The sequence below is a fragment of the Tenebrio molitor genome, chromosome 1 (genome assembly GCF_963966145.1).
Source record: "Tenebrio molitor chromosome 1, icTenMoli1.1, whole genome shotgun sequence".
In the NCBI taxonomy this organism is placed as follows: Eukaryota; Metazoa; Arthropoda; class Insecta; order Coleoptera; family Tenebrionidae; genus Tenebrio; species Tenebrio molitor.
This window is the reverse complement of record NC_091046.1, coordinates 20430884-20451927: the sequence shown is the minus strand read 5'-3', so window position 1 is coordinate 20451927 and position 21044 is coordinate 20430884. Positions and strand designations below refer to the sequence as shown.

Sequence of the window (21044 nt, the reverse complement as noted above, 5' to 3'; positions counted from 1 at the left end):
AGTAATTACTTAATAAAAAATACTTCGTATTAAATAAAATTTAATTTTTAGATGAAATAAGTAAATTTAATCCTATTAACAGAAATTCTTTTAAACCACCTGTAAGTGAAGCTGTAAAAGACATCGTGAGAAGTAATTTTACAAAAGAAATTGAATTTTATCAATTTTGTAAACAAAGACTGCACAAACAATATTTAGCTTTACGATTGAGTGAAAAGCCATAAAAAACATATGTTTTAAAATAGATACATTGTACCATTGTATGTTTTATTTATATAAATACCTATCTACTTAAATTTACCTTTAAATAATTAAAATTTGTAGGCACTGCAGACTTTTACATTGTTAGTCGTAAAATTTCTTACACTTAATATGAAATGTGATTTTAATACTTGTACAATAAATTGTAAGGTTCATAGAACTGAATATTATTATGTAAAACATAGAGTATTTATTATTTTCTAATAAAATATTTTAACAAAAAAATGACTCAGGTTCAGTATACAAGATGTTTATAAAATACACGTACAAAAGATTCTGAGCTGTTGAGGGATTCCAAATGGTTGAGCAAATGTTTAATCGTCTGAAATGATGGGGATAAATTAACTTTTTTTAGTCTCATTCGCGCTACTGATTCATTAATTTGGCATACTGTTCTAGAACACCAATAATTATTTGTATCACAAGGCCAGATACTGCACGTTTGCGAGCATGACTACGATTTTTTGTGCCGACTTCTGCGGATTTTAATTATTATTATTAATTTTTAATTTTAATTATTTTACTTATTGGTATCAGGGACTTTTTTGTGTTGGCAACACTCAAACATTTAAAATTTAAAATCAACATCGCTCTTGTTTCCTGACATTTATTAAATTTCATTAATTTGTTTTTTTTTTGACATTTTCCTGAAACATATGGTGTAATGGATATACCAATCCATATTCAAGAAGTGGTTCAAAACAGTCAAAACGTGATTTTAATTAATTAATTTTAGTAAAGATTTTAATAATAGCTTCTTTGTAGTTTGTATGTTGTTCTAAATCGAAAAACATTTTTAACCAGCCATGCACAGAGCTAATATTGACGCCTGACAGAATTCTGACAACACATGTGTTTCTGGACAATTTCGAAATCTACAAACTACCGAATTCCGGCCGGAGGCACGAAATAATTATTTGGATAACTAGTCCAGAAAATGATAGTTTGCGAGTGTAAGTGGTATTGCGTAGCCAAGGCGCTAGCCTTTGGCTTTTGCAATAACGATAAACAAATCACAAAGTCAATCGTTGCAAGTATGCGGGTTGAATTTGGAGAATACACGACAAGAACCGAGGATGGAGGATGGAGAAGAAAAACAAACGGAGAGTTAACAGCGCTATACAAGGATAGCAATATAAAGGCACAAAGAATAAGGTGCCTGGGTCATGTCGGTAAGATGCCAGACCAGAGATATGCGAAGAAAACCCTACTGGAGGTAGAAAGAGGAAAGAAAAAGAGGGTAAGACCGAAGAAGAAATGGCTGGAAGCGGTAACAACAGACTTAAGAAAGCTGGGCGTAACGGACTGGAAGACAGCGTCACAAGGTAGAGAACAATGGAGAAAAATAGTCAAGAATATTTGTAACGACATGGAGAAGGGGATGTAACATACAGAACAGAAACCAAGAGAACTAATTGATTTCTATTTATTTTATTCGAATAATTTAACAACCACACCTTTCAGCAGAGGAAGAAGAAAACAAACAATATCAAAAACAAAACAGGAATAAAACAAACAAAAAAGAATTATCACACAATTAAATTCATATGATTTCAATTGAATAAATGATTTGTTATCTAACTGCATTTATATTTATTTCATTCATACATAACAAGGCGATCTACATTTACCAGGCCATGACATTGACCAAAGACAGTGTGCTATGGAATGGCCTACCACAGTCTGACAACATTGCTTCACCAACATTTATTGAAAAAAATCGAAATCCACTAAACCTGTCATTGTATTTACATTTGTCAAATATGAGTGATCTAATTTTACGACAGTTCAAAAATGCGTAATCGCATTGTAACATATAATTTAAAACCACCTTAGGGACAGAAAAATAGCGGTGCTCATTACTGATAAAATTTCAGATGCTCTGTTGGGTTCCGGACTATTGAAACTAACGCGAGGTGGGCATTTCCAACTTAAATATAACATTTCTTGTAACTGGCTTCCCAGTCTCATTTCAATATTCGTTTTTAAAATCAAAAGATTTTCTCCAGTGATTGTGTCGTCATTACTAATTTTGACTATTTCTTCCCAAAGTGTAATTTCTTCGTAATTAGAAGTTATTGGAACCGCGTTTGGCACAAGTCGCTTCATTTTGTCCCCATTGATAAATAACTGTTCCGCTAAAATCTTTAGCACAAGCATGGCTACTTTTGCGAATTCTTCACTCTTCGATTTTTAAAATCTCTTTCCAAATTGGCTTCGTTTCATCATTTGATGGAAACTTAAATAAAAGTATTTAGCTACCTACGTAATTTGAAGAAGATGCATAATTTGAGTTGCAATTTGGTACGCAACACTTAAATGACATTTTAAATTCAGTTTGACGAATTTGACCAAGGACTTGTCAAAATTTATTTTAAGGCTAGGGCCACACTACAGACTAAATAATCGGCCGATAATTTAGTCCTATTGGGTAGCTTCCGCGCCCACCACGTAAACTAAACTGTTTTCGATCAATCTGTCGGCCGACTACAATCGCTTTAGTGTGCGCACTCACATAAGTCCTCATACTTATTAAGCAACCAACTAAATTGTCGGCCGACGAAAAGTCTGTAGTGTGGCCCTAGCCTAAATGTCGAATTCGTTTCAAAATTTTTGGAACACCGTAGGTCATGGAATGGCCTGTAACTTAAGACCGCCTTGTACATAACCAAATTAGCAATAGCAAAGCATTACCGGGTCCGCTAGTTAAATACAGACTTAACAACAAAAAAACGCCCCAGCTAATATCTTTCTTATTTGAACTGTAGAAAAAAGTTACGTGTTACTAAGGCAACACTTTTACCTCCTAGTATTAAATAGTTATTTACATTAGAGTACGGGATGTGAATTTTCCGGCACGACAACTGGTTTCGGGCACGATGGCGCAGCCGAGTGCCTGATTAGTTGGAGGGCCGGAAAATACGTCCCGTACGACATTTGTATTAGACTTTTCGGCTGACCAAAATATTAAATCTTTTAAAAATCAAGACTAATTTTATTGTAGAATTTGACATCGTCAATAAAGAATCGAATGCTGTGGAATCAATTCCTTGACGACCGTGACCGCTCATTTGTTTTTTTCCTAACAAATTATTTGCCGGCTAAATTTTCACGGTCGTGCTTCAAAATTTGATTTTGGTGTATTAATCGAGTAAAAAAAATGTCTAGTATATAATATAGAGTGAGTTAAATGTGACACCAGAGGCAGTACAACTAGTGGCAGGACTAAATTCTGAATTATTACCACAAAAATCGAAACAACGTTACATAGGACAATTTTTTCTCACGAAAGTATGTAATAATAACTATTCTTTAATTCACAAATTTTTAATAAACCATATTTTATTACAGACAGTTTTATTAATAGGTGTTTGTGGTGCCTGTCTCCGAAAGGAGTTATATACTCTGAAAATGGAAAATGTCAAGAGAAGATATTATACTGATAACTGACACAAAAACCAATATTTGTAGATCGTTTGCCATTATCAATCCAAACTGGGTTGAAACTGTGAAGAAATATATGGAAGTCAGGTTAAATTGGTATTAATACTATTAAAACAATTTCAAATAAAATTGACAAATATTTGAACCTTGATTGCTCTATGGACACAAGATTGAAGTTCCTAAAATGATTTGTGATGACTGATGGCCTTCCTTCAACATCAAAAACAAAATGTACTGTGTTGCAGCTACGGCTCAAACAATGGTGAGTTGTGTCACAAACTTCGATGCAGTGCTTTAATCTACTTGAATTTTTAGCAGTTGCTTCCAATGTAACCATCCAACATTGAGAATTCCATCATCAGTACCGTAAGAGAAGCACCAGTACAACATATTGACATTCAACCCAGAAGTAATAAAGCTGACAGTTACCAAATTGTTTCTGCATTGTTCTCTAAAGTGGAGAATTGTAACAATAATGTTTACAAATGTAATTTTACAAAATAAATTATGTTAATAATGTTGCAAATTATTAAAATGTCTTGTACTTAACCACTACTTCCTGGTGAAAACGAATCATCTTTCTTCAGGTGAATACAAGATTTTGGGGTTAGAATTTTTATATATTTTTATTTTCCAGTTGCACTTTAGCACTAACAGCTAGTACTGGATAAAGTAGGTACACAAAACCATATATCAACTTCTGTGGTTTAGTTTTATTGTGCAATATTGCAGATATTTATGAAATACCTGACAATTGTCAAACTTTTTGACATATACAGCTACCAACCCAATAGGTTGTATTTTCCCTGTTACGATTATTTTCTTTTTCGATCGATATAAATTAAACAAACACATTTATCGGAAAAATTATACAGGGAAATGTGTTTTTTTACACTAAATTAAAGTAACGTATGGACACTTTAATTTTAAAGTAACTGTGAAAAGAATAAATCAACGGTGTCCGCACATTTTTCCCGTACTCCACTAGATTTTTCCCACATTCCACTAGAAATTTTTGACATTGTACGGAAAATCGCACCTCCCTTGACCTAAAGTGTAAGGTAACGCTATATTTCCCAGATTGGGAGGCCGAAAAGTACTTTTAATACTAGACTTAAAAATTATAAAATGAACTAATTAAAATTACTAGTTTTTAATATGTATTAATATGAAAAGTACAGTTAGAACAACTTTGGAAAAAATTAATCAAACTCGATTTGTCAACAGCATGAAGATTTTCACTGGTATTGTTAATATCGGTATAGGTCATCGTGGTACTTGGCTCTTGGATCATTTCTGGAGCAATCGGTTCTTTTGTACTGTTACTGGTAGGTACTAGGTTCAAGCTGACTTAACATCTTCAATGTCATCAATTTTCAAATGAACCACCCGCAACTCCTAACGTTAAAACAAGCTATAATTATCATTTCTTAAGTTTAGAGACATACGAGTACCTACCTTCATCATTTATTGTCCGGAGCAAAATTCAAGAATCGATCGACCTGTTCTTTTGTTAGAACCCTTGATTTCTTCGGTGTATAACCATCATTCTGCCTTTTTTTAAATGCACGTAATTTTGACACTTTTTCTATAGTTATTCCATTTTTTAGATTGAGTGTCGTCTTGACCATTGAAAATTGGCAAAATATACTAATAAAACACTTTCCGAATAGGATTTGACTTATTTTTCATTGCACCATGTCAAAAATGGTTATAAGCGCACTCGTAAATTTCCCGTGACTTTCCTGATAATAGGTTTGAAACAACTTCTTGTGCAGTTTCAGCCACGTCCGGTGGTGTACTGTGTACTGGATAATTCTTCAAACATTTTTGTTCAGGGTAAATTTTTACTTGCTTGCAACAGTTTGACGTTGATTTGAAAAAAACAACTAAACACGTAAACAAAACAAAAGCCAAAATTGTCTCTTTGGTTACACGAATATTTCAACAAAACGCTGGCTTTATTTAAATATGCCTATGAGTTTCACACTTCTCATGATACGGGTCCTTTACTTGGTTGGAGAAAAAATAGTATGTGTTATTCGGATTAAAAGTAACTTTTTTTGACTTGCAATTATTGCAGTGGCTCGGCTACGCTTCGCTTCGCCTCGCTATGCAAACAAATTGATCGTCAAAAAAAGTACCACTTTTAATCCTTATAACACAATATATCGCGCGTTCAAATGAAATCCTGGGTTGGGAAGGCGTTGGAAACCGTCAATTGTTGTGCTTTTTTAAAGCGTAGATTAATTGAAGCATGACGAGAGGCTAAATAACCCAGGACGATCCTTACCAATACGCATGCGTTAGTAACTTGGGTGCTTTGTTGTTACATGCTGTACTGCGTGCTAACTATGTTTTTAGAATCTTTTAATAGGTCTATTATTGTATTCAATTTGGAATCGTTTATGGCTATCTATTAAAGCACTCGTAGTTTAATGGATCTCTAAGAAAATTTTTATCAATATTTCAGTGTATTATTGTCATTTACACCAAAAAACTTCCAATATTAATGTTCAAACTCTACTTTTTAACATATGTTGCAGATGTAGTTGCATCCGTTACCTTGAATTACCAATTACATAATACAAAATTCCCTAGAATTTGAAAATTTAATTTTTTTATTTAAAAATTAAAAAAAAATCTAAAAAATAACATAAAAAACTCGCCTACAGGTCGTTTTCTAGACCTGGGATTCGTGCGCCAAATCAACCCTTATAAAACTCGTTGTCTAAACATTTCATCACAGTTTTTTTAGCAGCAACATCTAAAATCGTTTCCTCGGAAACGCATACATTTAGTCGAGTTACCTTCAGGAAGGCGTGTGTGATTGGTTATCTTAAAATCGTTTTCATTTCAAAACTAATATACCTACTTTTCACGTTTGTTGTTGTAGAATCCTTGTTGGACAAATATTAAAATTCACAGTTAACAGCTGACGCGCGAGTTATGGGACACCCTGTATAAATGAGTTTACTACATAAAAAAGGTCTTTTTTCTAATCATATTAAGAAATGTGTACTTTTCCATTACGTTTTTAATTGAGAAAGTTGTCATTTTTTCAACTGTGGAGAAAATTGGTCGAATCCGTGGAGAAAATTTTTGTCTTAGACCAATGAGATGACGAGATTTTACTTTCTCAACGGATAGTATCTATCACCACCGTAACGATTATACGACGGTCCATTGTTTTCTAAAAAATAGTTGACAATGACATTTGTCATCGAATCTGTTTTCTCAGAAATATTAACAAGAAAATGGAAATTGTGGATGATCTAGAGGATTGTACGCCACCAGAAGTGCAAGAGACTGCTACCGGAAGCTGAAAAGTATACTGAACACAGTCTCAGGAGATCATCAGCTGCAATACTAGTAGATGCAGGTACCGATATAACCGATTTAAAAAGACACGGTGGCTGGAAGTCCACAACGGTAGCCGAAGGTTATATAGACACGTCCATGAATCACAAGATGGACTCAGCGAACAAAATCATCAATGCAGTTCAAGCTTCCAGCATCACTGTACGAAACACAACGAAGAATTAAGAAATAACCAATACTAATGTAGATGTAAAGTCGCTTCCCTTTACTCTTGTTAATTATGCCACGGTTAATGTATAAATGTACATAATAAAACGTAGAAATAAAAAATATATAATTATTACTCAATTGTCAATATGATTAGAAAAAGTATAGTATTTAACTCGTGAGAATTGGCCATTTCCATTCGAATGACTTACTCCACTCGCCTACGGCTCGTGGTCGCAAATCTCATTCTCATGGAAATGGCCAACTTTCTCACTCGTTGAATAATATACTATTATTGTATTGTTTCTTATTAGATACGCAAGTGTTGTTCTAATTTTTAAACAATAAATTTGCGATATTTTCTAAGTCCGTGAACGTCAAATTTAAATAACGCGGAAAATTATAGGACTTGCGCACAAGTATGGAATGGCCTGGGTCATTTAGCCTCTCGTGAAGCATGTTGATCGCTAACCTAAAATTTAAAGCCAAAAATATCTAACTTTTTTTCTTTCTTTGCAATGTTTTACATTAAAAATAGAATAACGTATCGATTCCTATTCTCGAAGCAAATATCTAAGGGCACCCTTTGCTGAAAACAAACATGTTCAATTATGTCCCGATTAAACATAAACAAATGTCATTCGTGCCAAACGGCGGGAAATTCAAACTTTACACTGTTCTAAACGGTTTAATTTTTCCAACGCCTACTCAGCCCTGGATTTCATTTGAACGCGCGATACTATTGTCTTAATTTTTGTTTAATTTTTTTTTCTCCGATTTCGTGTTGTGAAATAAAATGAATAATAACGAACTTATGGATTTGTTACAATCATATTTCGAAAATAATAGAAATTACTGCATGCAGAAAAACGCCACCTGAAATCCTTCTGAATGCCACGCGAAGTGAGATACGTTAATGTCAACAACGTCTCGAACAAAATGGTTCTCAATTTGAACAATTCTGTTGAAAAAAAATTATTGTTATGTTTATTGTTTGTATTAATGAATAAATATTTAAATGGCTACAAGAATGTCTTCATAAGTAATTCATGGCCTGTTAGGATAAATAAATAATACAGTTTTACTTATTCCTAATAATTTGTAATTGACTTTTATTTATTTCTTACGTTTGAATAACATTTAAATATACAGAGTGTGCTATATTTTTGAACTCGGAAAAACATAATAAATCTAACTGTACCAAAAAAATTATATGTTGCCATTTAAAAAAATTAAAATGGCCATTGACCCTTGCAGGGTAGGGTTGCTAAGGGCAACATTTATTATCCAGTTTATAGTAGTACTTTTTGAACCCTTTAATTTGATGTACCGCTCGTTGAAATCGGATTTCAAATAAAAAAGATAGGTATAAGCTGGGGCGTGTTTTTGTGAACATTCTCGACAGTTGATTAAGGATGAACTGGAGTAACAATCTCAGCAAAAAGTTGCGGAATTCTTATAATGCTATGAAACGTTTATTACGAGAAATCAATATTTGAAAAAATAGTTTTTAATTTTTGGAAACGAATTGTAATGATTTGCAAGTAAATTTTGTGTTTATTTTCTTGATATTTAGATAATTACTTACATGTGATTTTACAATCTTTTGACTAAGACTGTACGTGAAAGTAAACAAAAGCACACTGAATTTCAATTTTCATTGATTTCTGTTAAAGTTCTTAACGTAACGGCAGTAAAACGTGCGATATGAGTGTAATGTTGCATACCAACGTCAATTATATGCATTTTGTTCACTTTTATTGAAATTAAAACAGATACATAACCTCAAAAACCGTGTTTTTCCACATGTAATTAGCGATTACAAGGAAAATCCTCGACCAACTTTTCTTGTAAATTCATTAGAAAATTCTACGATATCCATACTTTATGTGTGAAAAATTTAAAAAAAATTGGCCTTTTTGAAATATGTTTTTTATCAATTTTTATGCGACCATTGCTCCATTTCTCATAAGAACACGTGTAAAATATCCCGAAACTTTAAAAGGTAATAACTTTAAAATTCCTCGACCAAATTTTTTTAAATTTGGCACAGTACTTTAGAATGGATGAAAGGACTATTGTACCAATTTTAAGCAAATTTCGCCATTTTTCAATGTTACTCCAGTTCGTCCTTAAGTTACGTCGCACATATACAAACATTTTGTTTTTCATAGCCGCTCCTTCTCTTTTTTTTTACTGATCATATTGTATTGAACTTTCACGTAGGTACCTCGGTAGCACACCAACATCCAAAAATAGAGTATATATTTGAAACCTTTCAAATATATGACTCAACCAATCGTTTCAAAATCAGATATTGGGAATTATAACTTTTTTATTTATTTATCAATTATTTGCCCACCACTGATCAAGCAATTACCCGGCATTAGTGATTGTTTTATTACTATTAACTAATACCACTCCCATGCATGAACGATTACCAATGAGTCACACTTAAAATTTTGGAACAAGGGTATACAGGCTCTACATTTCATAATATACAGTGTGGAAATTATTTATGGAATAAATTCAGTAGTTTCAAAACTAATGACAGACTCCTCTTCATCAAGCAGAGTAGGTGCAAAAAATTGCCGCAAATAATGAAGAGTCTCCCGTGCTGTAGTCCCGTCTTATTGAAAATACCCCTGAGCCAGTTGGAGTTGATTGTGAAAACATCAAGAATGTTGTTCCAGTACCTTTCAGCTGTTACTAAATCTTCAAGATCCTTTCGAACAATTCTTTAACAAGTTGACACTGATAACTGAGTTTGCTGCGACAGTTGCCTGAGAGATAATTGGGGTTCGTCTTCCATTTGACCTTCGACAGTCTCAATATTTTCCTCAGTACGAACTTTAGGTCGAGCACTTCCGCTGAACACTGCCACTTTCTCTAAATGTGTGAAGTGTGTGACCATTGCGAAAATAATTAAGATTCAATCATGAATATCTTTTGTTCAGGAGTGGAAATCATTTTCATAGATAACATTTTGCGGACAAAATTAATACGGCAATTAATGACGTTTCTGACAGTTCAATTATTATTTGACAAGCTGCGTCATACGTCTTTAATGCTTTGTTTTACAGGACCTACTTGACCAGAAATTTTTTGAAACATACGGAACTTTTTACCTTAAAAGTAACTTGCGACAATAAGTCAGAACAGTCGACAAGGCCATGGATCAATTTGAACAGAAAAACCACTGAGTGCTCAGCACGTCTCGAAAGTAGTGATGACATTCCAAGTTGTTCCAAAAGAAGATCGTTAGGATGGCCTCTGGGTAGGTAACTACCAGTTAACATACGTACCCCATTCTTCAAGAACCTGCGCTGAAGAGAGGATATGTGATTGTTATACGGGGTCATTATAAATGTTTGTAACAACTAGTGAGCGTAGCGGCGCACCTAAAACATATTGCACAGCCACCTACGATGGTACAATCATTTATAATGACCCCGTACATAGGCGACCAAACTATAGAAGCATACTCCAAGCGAGATCGAACGTAGGTGAAATAGAGCAGCTTTAACGTGTCAACATCCGAAAATTCTCTACCGTTTCTCAAAACAAAGCCGAGAGACTTAAATGAAGAGTTGATATGATCAGCGAACAACACCCTGGACTCCAAAATAACACCAAGATCTCGAACTGAATTACTGTGCGGAAGTATTGTACCGTTGATGCTCTAATTTTTGAATTTTTTCTTGGGGAAACTGACCACCTTCGACTTGGCGCAGTCCAGAAGTAAATTATTATCAGCGCACCATCGGACAAAGTTGTCAATACCATCCTGCAGTCGTAGGGCATCATGATGGCAACCAATCAAGGAGTAAACCTTCATGTCATCGGCAAAAAGCAAATATGGCAAATCCAAAGATTCCACAATGTCATTTATGTAAATGTTGAAAAACAGCGGACCTAGAATTGATCCCTGCGGGAGCCCGGAATCCTGTCCAAAAAAGTAACATTTGAAACCATTCAAATATATATATAAATATATACTGGTCATGTAAGTTTGACTGAAGGAGTAACGGCAGATTATCAGAGAAACCAAAGGAATCGAGTTTTTTTAATCAAAATATCATGATCTATGCTATCAAATGCACTCGAGAAGTCCGTATAAACCACATCTACCTGCCGTCGGTCATCCAAAGCCGCACTAAGAAATTCAGTAATGGTACACAGATTTGTTACAGTAGAAAGACCCCCAACAAAGCCATGCTAACAGCAGGATATCATTGGATGAACATTAAACCTAAAAAAATTAAACAGTAGAAGCTCTAAGACCTTCGCAAAGTTAGGGATAAATGGATAATTGAGACACGCCGGTAGTTGGATATGTGTTTCCTTAGAATCTAGGTAAATTGCTCGAATGCAATTGCTCGAAGACGAATTGCTCGAAATCAGCTGCTCGAAAGTCAATTGCTCGAATATGACTTTGCTCGAATTGCAAGTTCCTCGAACGGCAGTTTCTCGAAAGTATTTTGCTCGAAAGTAATTATCATTTATCATACACAGGATAATGCGGTGATTGTTATTACAAAGGCCACATCCGTATTGCATTTAATAAATTTAAAAAAAAAACAGTTTTACAAAAAATTCTTAACTTCTGATTTTCACACTGATAAGAGGATTCATTTCTAACATTTATAAACGAAATTACCGAAGAAAGATATGAATTAGATTTTAAATCAAACGATATTAAAATTTTGAAGACTGGTTTTATTTATGATGTGGGATTTGTAATTGCGGTAAGGCGGTAAGGCCGTTACAGATCTTCAGGTGCAGGCATTTGAGATTCCATTATTTTCTCCAAGGCCGCAACAGTTTTTTTGTGCATTATAACACAATCGAGAAAGAGTTTGAAAAATCGCTTATACAAAAAAAAAAATGGCTTCGAAGTAATTTTTTTACAGGAATATTTTGAAGGCATTAATGTCATTATTACGACTAGTCCGTAATTACTAATAATTACTAATCACACTCCAATTACACATTTTCGACCATATAAATTCGAGCAAAACATTTTCGAGAAATTGCAGTTCGAGGAACTTGTATTTCGAGAAAAGTTACAATCGAGCAATTTCATTTTCGAGCAATTGATTTCGAGCATTTGATTTCGAGCAACTGCATTCGAGGAATTTGCCGGAGACGGTCTCCTTATACCCTTCTTATAAACCGGACAAACTCTAGAATATTTCCATTTTTCGGGAAATTGAAAATTATTGTCAACGGTTTCATGAAAACATAGGCACAGTCCCGAACCAAGAATGCCGGCACCTGATCATGAATGTAAACTGAATGTGTTGTTGGACGTGGGAGGAACGTGAGTGTTATTCTTAGCAAGGGTAAACAACTTAGAAAAGTGATCCGCAAGGTCTCTTACGGACCTGTAATGGTCTCAGACTGGTAAGTCATGACAGAATAAAATTCGATTTTTTTTTATCGTTAATGAATGTCCAAAACTGCCGGGGATTAGATTGTATATCGTTATTCATTCGTTGGACGTAACTGCTATAAGCAGTCTTGACATCAGTCTTGAATTTAGATCTCATGGCTTTAAATGATTCACAATCAACAGTTGCCCCAGAAGATTTGTATCTTTTCCTACAATAATCCTTCAACTTCAGTGTCTTGATTACATTGCTATCGAAGAACGCGGGATAACCATTAGCTTTCGATTTCATCAATGGAACATAGTGCTCAAAAACGTCATTCAGCACCGAGTAAAAGCTTGACACGGCGCCGGCGGCATCAGCACCCTGACCATCACATAAAAACGACCATTCAACATTTTGCAATGCAGAACAGAGCAGACTGAGATTACATTTCCTAAAATTAAATTCCGAGAACTTATTAGTACGAAGCTTCTTATGACGAACGCTCCTTGTGACTACCAACTCCAAAGCAGGGTAATGAATAGGTATCTTCGTTGATGAGAGGAAGATCAGTCTTACCGAGATCACAACAAATGGGCTCGGAAACCATAACAAGATCAAGCAGCCGGCCATTCGTGTTCAAAATGCCATTGCACTGCTTCAAATGATAGAAATTGATAACATTATTGATAATTCTACAGGAAATTGACAGAAAAGCCGAACCAGACACATGAGAATTGAGAACTGAAATCAGGTCAGGTCAGGTCAGGTCATTACATTACATTAAAATCGCCTAACACGAACCATATAATACATGCAAAGACATTGGAAAGTAAAAAAAATACCTATAGTAATAAAGGAATTGATGTCATATTGCGGAGGAATGTAATGACTAGTACGTAAAGTGTCCTAAATCTAAAAGGAATTTTTACTAGTAAAGTGTCAATGGTAGGTAAGAAATCACAGACTACATTATCACAGATCGAGGAGCTGAATTTACGTCGACTGCTTGACTGCAACTATCTACTTACTTACTTACTTTACTTTATTTTGGGGCTTTAAAGGATTCCTATACCTTACACAATTTCTAAATAAAACTTACATTTCCAAAAAAAAATTTTTTTAAATTAACATAACATACATTTTTCTTTCTATTCCCCACCCCTCTCCTTCTCTATTCTTTCCCTCCTCTTCCATACCTCTTTCATCCATCCTATCTCTCTTTCGTCTTCGCTCAGTATTTCTCCCCGTTCCTTTTCCTCCCTCTCTCTCATTTCACCGCATCCTCTCCACATGTGCTCGATCGTCTCTCTCTCCTCACGGCACATCCTGCACATTCTTTCCTCCTCCTCCATCCAGTACCTGTTCTCTTTCTCCTCGTTCCCACATCTAAATCTCGCCATCATTTTCCTTTCTTTCGCGCTCTCTCTCCCCAGATACACCGGAACATCCTCTGTCACGCACCTCTCATACTCCCTGTTGTACCTCTGATTCTCTCCCTTCTCTCTTGCTTGTCCGTATCTCTGCCCCTCTCGCTCAGCTCCGCACACATCCATCTTCATTCCGCTCTCACTCTTTCCACTTCCTCACTGGCATACCCGTTCCTCCTGCAGTACTTCTCTCTCTCCTTCTCATCCACGTTCTTTTTCTTTCCTCTATAGCACTCAGTCAGTATCCTGCACTCTTCCCTTCCGCCCATTCTGTCCTCGAACTTTGCCGCTCTCTTTCCCGGTTTCACTCTCAGCTTGCTCCTTTTGCACTCTTCCCTCACTATGTACCCTGGTGTTTCTCTGTCCACGCCTAGCACCCATCTCAAATATTTCTCTTGCACTCTCTCCACCTCCTCCTGTTCCTTCCATCCCCATATCTCTGCTCCGTACATCAGCACGCTCTCCACCATGCTCTCGAACATCATCATTCTCCTCCCGAACTCGCCTCCCCACATTCTCTCTCCTATTCCCCACACACATCCAACTACCTTGTTCGCCTTCCTCACTACCTCTCTCACTTGCGCCTTGTCTGTGGCTCTCTCGTTGAAGGTGTAGCCCAAGTACTTAAACTCGCTCACTCTTTCTATCTTGCTTTCTTCCCACTTCCACTCGCTCTCCTCATTCTTCCTCTTTCTCTTGTTGAACACCATCATTTTCGTCTTCTCTGCATTCACTTCCAGCTTTTTCTTCCTCACATACTTTTCCAGGTTCCTCATCATTTCTTTCATCTCTCTCTCACTCTTTGCACAATCACCATGTCGTCTGCAAACGCCAGGCTCCAAACTTTCTCCCTACCCACTACGACCCCCCCCCCCCCGCCTGCGCTTTCCTCAACATTTCGTCCACGTCCGCTACGTATATCGTGAACAGCAGGGGACTGAGCGGGCAGCCCTGTCTCACTCCCTTTGTCGTCTCAAACCATTCGCCCTCTTTCTCTCCCACATTCACCTTGTTTCTCGTTCTCGCATATATCTCCTCGACCGTCCGCACCAGCCATTTTCACTCTGTCAACCTTGTCGAACGCCGCCTTGAAGTCTATGAACAATGCACACATCCTCCCCCCTTTCTTCCTCAATTCGTTCCTTGCTAAATGGTCCAGGATGTACACATTGTCCACAGTACCCCTTCCCCTTCTGAACCCTGCCTGACTATCCGGCAACACTCCCTTTTCCTCGATTTCTCTCTTCATCCTTTCGCTCAAAACCGACGCATACAACTTATACCCCGTGTTCAGAAGAGTTATTCCTCGGTAGTTTTCCGCTCTGTTTTTCTCGCTTTTTTTAAAAATTGGGCAGATTACGACTTCTCTCCAGTCCGCCGGGAATCCCTCTCCTCTCCATACCCCATTCATCAGTTCAACCATTCTCTCTACCATTCCATCAGTCCCATACATCCACGCTTCATTTTGCACCCCGTCCCATCCCGGTGCCTTTCTCTTTTTTAAGTGTCTTATGTGTCTTTCCACCTCTTCCGCTGTGATTTCTGTTTCCTTCGTCTGCTACTAAAACACCTCCTCCACGTACATGACCAGTCAAGTCAGAGTCTCGATCCTTCCTATTAAACATTATAATTAGAAATATCGAACAACTCACTGTTGTTAATACATATCGTTCAGCCATGTCTCAGTTAAAGCCGTGCGTAAGGGAGGCAATATAAAATCCTTTAGTTCTACTACACAGGCATCTAACATTCTGATAGTAACACGAAAGTGAGACCGGACAGAAAGAGGAGCCGCGAGAAGAGACGGAAATATCACCCAATTCAATATAATCACTCGACGCATCTTTTTACATTTGGTGGTATCCCATGCAGCATGGTTGATATCAATGTCTGAATGTTTAGCCTTCAAAGGAGTGCAATTAATGCACGTTAAATTAGAGGCCGTACATTTTTTTAACTTACCCGACCAAAGGTGGGTAAGTTATTGTAATAGGTCCAAAATTTCGAATTGCTAATTTCATCAGATCTTTACGTTTTGAGGTCCCCTGAACACGTTTATGAAGTTTTTAGAATGATGTCTGTCTGTGCGTCTGTCTCTGCGTCTGTCTGTGGTCTGTCTGTCTGTCCCACTTTTTGTTCTCCCACGATTTACTCAAAAACGCTTCGACCGATTGCTTTCAAATTTGATCAACACAAACTTACCTGTGGTCTCTCGAGTTGAAAAGCTTTTGGTGTCAATCGGACCACGGGGGGTGGAATAGGGTGGGGGTAGCTCGAAAAAATAATAGGGGAACATGGTAATTTGACTTTACCGTTTGAAAGGGGATGTGTTTTTATGTCGGAAACGATGTTCACCATTTGCGAATTTTTCCAATATGGCGGACTTATAAAGTTATTTACGTCTTCATAGATCGACGGCGATAATTGCTGAAACTTTTAACAAAATAATCTCGGATCTTGCCATTGGAAATAACTCTGTAATTGTGACCACCGAATAGAGTTTGGTGTCAATCCGACTACGAGGGGTGGAAGAGGGTGGGGGTTGCTCGAAAAAATAATGAGGTGACATGGAAATTTGATAGTACCAGTTGAAAGGGCATGTGTTTTTATGTTGAAAATGATATTTACTATTTGCGAGGATTAGAAGACGACTTATGTGGGTTAACACGGACAAGGTAGGTATCTCGGGTCAATTCAGGTTCGTTTAAATTGATGTCGGGTAAGTTACTAGGCCGGGTCTTCGACTCGGCTCCATCCCAATTTTTAAAAGATGGTTCTGACAACATTTGGGACATGTAGGTTCATTCTGAGAGCAATGCTGCGAAAGATGATAAAGCGAGAGCATTTGAAACAACGTCGAAGATCGACAGCATCCCAGACTCTACAATAGCCGTATCCGACTAGCAATTTACCAGAGTCCAAAATGAATGTATGTGACTTGACATCCACCTCAAGAAGAGCTTGGAACAGAGAACCATTGTTGCGCAATTTCCAAAATTTTATCAATTTACAGGTGTAATACGTTCCAAAAAGTGATTTATTTTGATTTACAACGTAATTCAATAAGTACTCTTGTTTTATAGAATCATCAATAGACGAAACTCTAATTCTTGACTTTAAAGTGGAAAATTGTTTAAAAGTGTAGGTAGTTGGGCAGATTATTTAGAAATCATATCTTTTATTTTGTTGGATTCATCGGAGTTATCGCATGTGAGTATCAATTTTTAGGTTTGAGAATCACAGAGGATTTATCAGATACAATTTCAGCATAAGATGGCTTGACAGCACTATTCAAAGAGTCGGACTGCTGTTCTGTTTTTTGCTGTTCCTCATCAGGATGGATAGGTTTTTCTACCAACGTCGTGCACCTACTCACCGATTCCATAATCCGAACCATCTTCGAGGATCCCTCAAACACCAGACATTCATCGCACACAAACTTAAAATTTTTAAGTGTGCTTATAAATTTAAACGAATCATCCTCTAATTCCCAGCACTTCATGTGCTGCTTGATACCGCATAAAAAACATCTAATACACTTATCAAAGTTATTCAATCCTATGTTGCATACACCGCACGTCGGCATCCTTTGAAAGATCACAGGGTATATTAGAAGAACCAAAGACAAACAAATAATCGCTGATTGAAATCACAATAGATTAGAAAAGTCAAGACAGTACACCGTGAACACAACCTCGCACCTCACCAGTCGAGAACCGACTTTAGAAGAATGAGACAATTTTCCCCAAGATGCTTTACGAAGGCTTATTCAAAACCTGCCACGACGCTGCGCAGGCAAAAGGAGACCACACTAGACATTAACATTACAAATGGTACAAATTAGCCAGGTTGTCAGACTTTTTTAAATTCGATTTGATTTCAACCTCTTTATTTTTGCATATGCTCGTACATACATAAAAGTTAGTACATACTTAGTAGGTTGTTCCAGTGTTTTCTGTTTTGGATTTGTTAAAATGGTTCCTTACATATTCCAAGTTTGATTCAAATCTCTTAAAATATAAAAAAATATCGAAGTTAAAGAATACGACTACTTTTATTTTTTGAGTAATGTGGTTTAGTCCGTGTAAGCGATATTAAAACAATTTTACTAACACCAGGGTACTAAACGCCAATAAAGTGTCATTGATTTTGATATAGATTTTAGCAACATGAATGTTCGTTAAATGTTTAAATTTTTATTTAAATAAATATTATTCATAAAGCACCCCTACAGCGAGTCCCATTGTTGAACAAAAATTTCCACAAAGAGACAAATTACCTTCAAACGTAAAAATAGTTATTTTTGTAATTTGCCTCCATTTTGATTCACTAATAGACATATTAACGAACGCGACGTCATCATCTGGGATGTCCTTATAGCCATTATTTCACGGAACATTTTACGAAAATTTTTAGGTTGGTAAAGTTTGATTCGTCATGCGTGTCAGTTTAAATTACAAAATGTGCAAAGAATTATTTATCAGGATTTATCAAGCAACAAATTCGCAACCGTATTTTTGGGAATTTCAAGTATTTCAGCGGGCGTACATGAAAGATTATTTTTCATATTCGTGTTTTGTGACAGAATTTGGATAAAACAAAAGGCGACTTTGAAGACTTGATCAAATTTTCACTTTTAAAATTAAGACATTACCAACCGCCACGAAAATCCCTAAATCGAGGAAAGTAAACATTTTTGTTTAAAAACGGCTTAAAAAGGGCAAATTACAAAAAATAGTATAAAAAACTCGTTTCATAAGACCTTGAAGCACTCATTCTTTAAAATAACTCGTGGCTACGCCACTCGTTTTTTAATCTTGAATTCGTGCTTCAAGACTGGTCTTATGGAACTTGTCTTTTAATATACTATACGATTTAAAAATCGAGGTCGTAGTTTAAATCAGAGCGACCGCAGGGAGCGAGGATTTAATAGACAGAGATTTTTAAACTATAAAACACGTGTTATCTTCAACATTTTTTCTAACACTAACATCTTATCACAAATTTTAATAAATCAAAAATTATTCTAAAATATCATAAATTATTCGAGGCGCGTCACAATACACAAAATGCGAAGATTGCCGTGGGCACTGTGGTAATAATATCAACAAATTTTGAAAAAAAACAATTTTCATCGTTGAAATGTGCCAAAACGTTCCAGAAGAAATAAGAATAACTAGTAATCAGTTAGACAACTAACTAACATTTATTCAACTAAAAAAATTTTGATACTTGGCGAGCATGCTCATAAAAACATACCTAAATTTCATTGGTCTTTATAAATATATTTCTACTCTGACTTTTTTACATTTCTGAATATATAAGATCATGTGAGAGTTTCAGTGAATCAGAAATACAGGTTCAGCGAACACGAAATTCTTTATTATGACAACTCGTTAAAAGTACAATTGTTTGTTATTATGTGCCTACTATATAACACAACACATGGCAACACCAAAGGGTAAAATTGCCAAACTCTAAAGGGCCCTATACACCTAGCGTTTTGTTTGCAGTAGTTGTATGCGCATTCATGTTTCCAATACATATGATGATCACATACTACAGGATTTGATAAAACACATGTATAGTACTAACATTGTATTCATGCATTCTGTCAAGTGTATGGCTAATATATGTTCTTGTATACTTTATTTTGTATGGAAAGACAAGTGAATTTTTTAATATTAAAAACTCGACCACACACCCAGAAGCTGTCACTTTCAGCAAACATGTGTGACGAGAACGCAAGCTCGCTTGTGTTGCTATAATTATATACTTTATCCAGAGGGAGATTGGGAGATTTTAAATTGTATTTATGTCAACCAATCACTCGCTGGACAAACTTTAGCAGAATTAACTGATCAACACTCAGAACAGTCGAAAAAGAAGAAAAGAGAAGTAGAATATCATATAATATACAATTAATGGAAGAAATACGAAGTTCGTCTAAAGATTATTGCAACTACTTGAGGATGTCTGAAGACAACGTTATAAGTTTGTTGGAAAAAATTAGATCCCTTATCGAGAAAGAGGATACAGTTCTGCGGACAGTTATTACAGCTGAAGAACGGTTAGCAATAACAATTCGTTTTTTGGCCATTGGACGATCATATGAAGATCTTACATTTTCTGCAATAATTTCTCTACAGGCGCTTGCCAAAATTCTTCTCGAAACGTGCAGAGCCATTTATTGAATACTCAAGAAACTGTAGCGATGTTCAACGACTGAACCCGAAGTTAAGCCACACCGCAAAAATATCAAACACGTTTGATAGACTTATACTTGTATGAACATACATCACGGCAGACAAAAATCGGTCACTCACTGTTATTTTACTAAATATTATTTGAGCAAACCGTGTGCTGTCATACAAATTTTCATTCGTGTGTGGACAAGATTTGTATCTCATACGAATTTACGCAAACAAGTTTGATAAACATGCCAGAAAGTGTGTGTTTCTTACAAACTTGTATCACATACTTGCATGCGCAAGCAAGTCCTGCAAACAAAACGCTAGGTGTATAGGGGCCTTAACAGATCATTTTAAGGCTCAAATGGAAAATCACTTAGAAACATTTTATTTTGGGACTTTTTTCGGGAATTAGTGGATCCTAGACATCAAAGAGGTCAGCCAAATACAAAAAAAAAACTTGATATTTTAAAATTACCTCAATTCGAATTTTATTACAATAATAAAAAATAGTTATTTTTGTATTAAGTGAGCAAAATGATTGTTTTTTGTTGGGGCATGAGAATGAGTTTTTGGTCGATACCGCCAGGTCGAGACTTCAAACTCATTCGAACGCGCCAACAAAACAATCATCTTGTGCACGAAATACAAACACTATTTTTTCTACAACCCCATTTGAGAATTTTCGATTTTTTTAATTTTTGTAAAATTTTCCTTGGATGCTGAAATATTTGTCAAAAATGACATACTTTGCGACTTGATAACGATGCATAAATGTCACGTTTTTCTGACGGTTGTAGAAAAAAATAATTAAT

The 21044-nt window shown here is 35.9% G+C and overlaps 1 protein-coding gene and 1 long non-coding RNA gene across 2 annotated transcripts in view; one reads left to right on the top strand and one right to left on the bottom strand.

Annotated features, from left to right (window-relative positions):
• pip (heparan sulfate 2-O-sulfotransferase pipe) overlaps positions 1-3248 on the top strand; it is a 37696-nt gene extending 34448 nt beyond the window's left edge. Inside the window, exon 7 of the mRNA XM_069042927.1 lies at positions 52-3248. Coding sequence (XP_068899028.1) covers positions 52-224 — 173 coding nt within the window. The 3' untranslated portion in view covers positions 225-3248. The remainder of the gene's footprint in view (positions 1-51) is intronic.
• Positions 3249-3569: 321 nt separating this feature from the next.
• LOC138127073 (uncharacterized) lies at positions 3570-4726 on the bottom strand. The gene is made up of 2 exons (XR_011158088.1): positions 3852-4726; positions 3570-3767 (listed from the first exon to the last, which is right to left on the bottom strand). It is a non-coding gene; the product is annotated as an uncharacterized lncRNA (long non-coding RNA).
• Positions 4727-21044: the final 16318 nt, after the last annotated feature.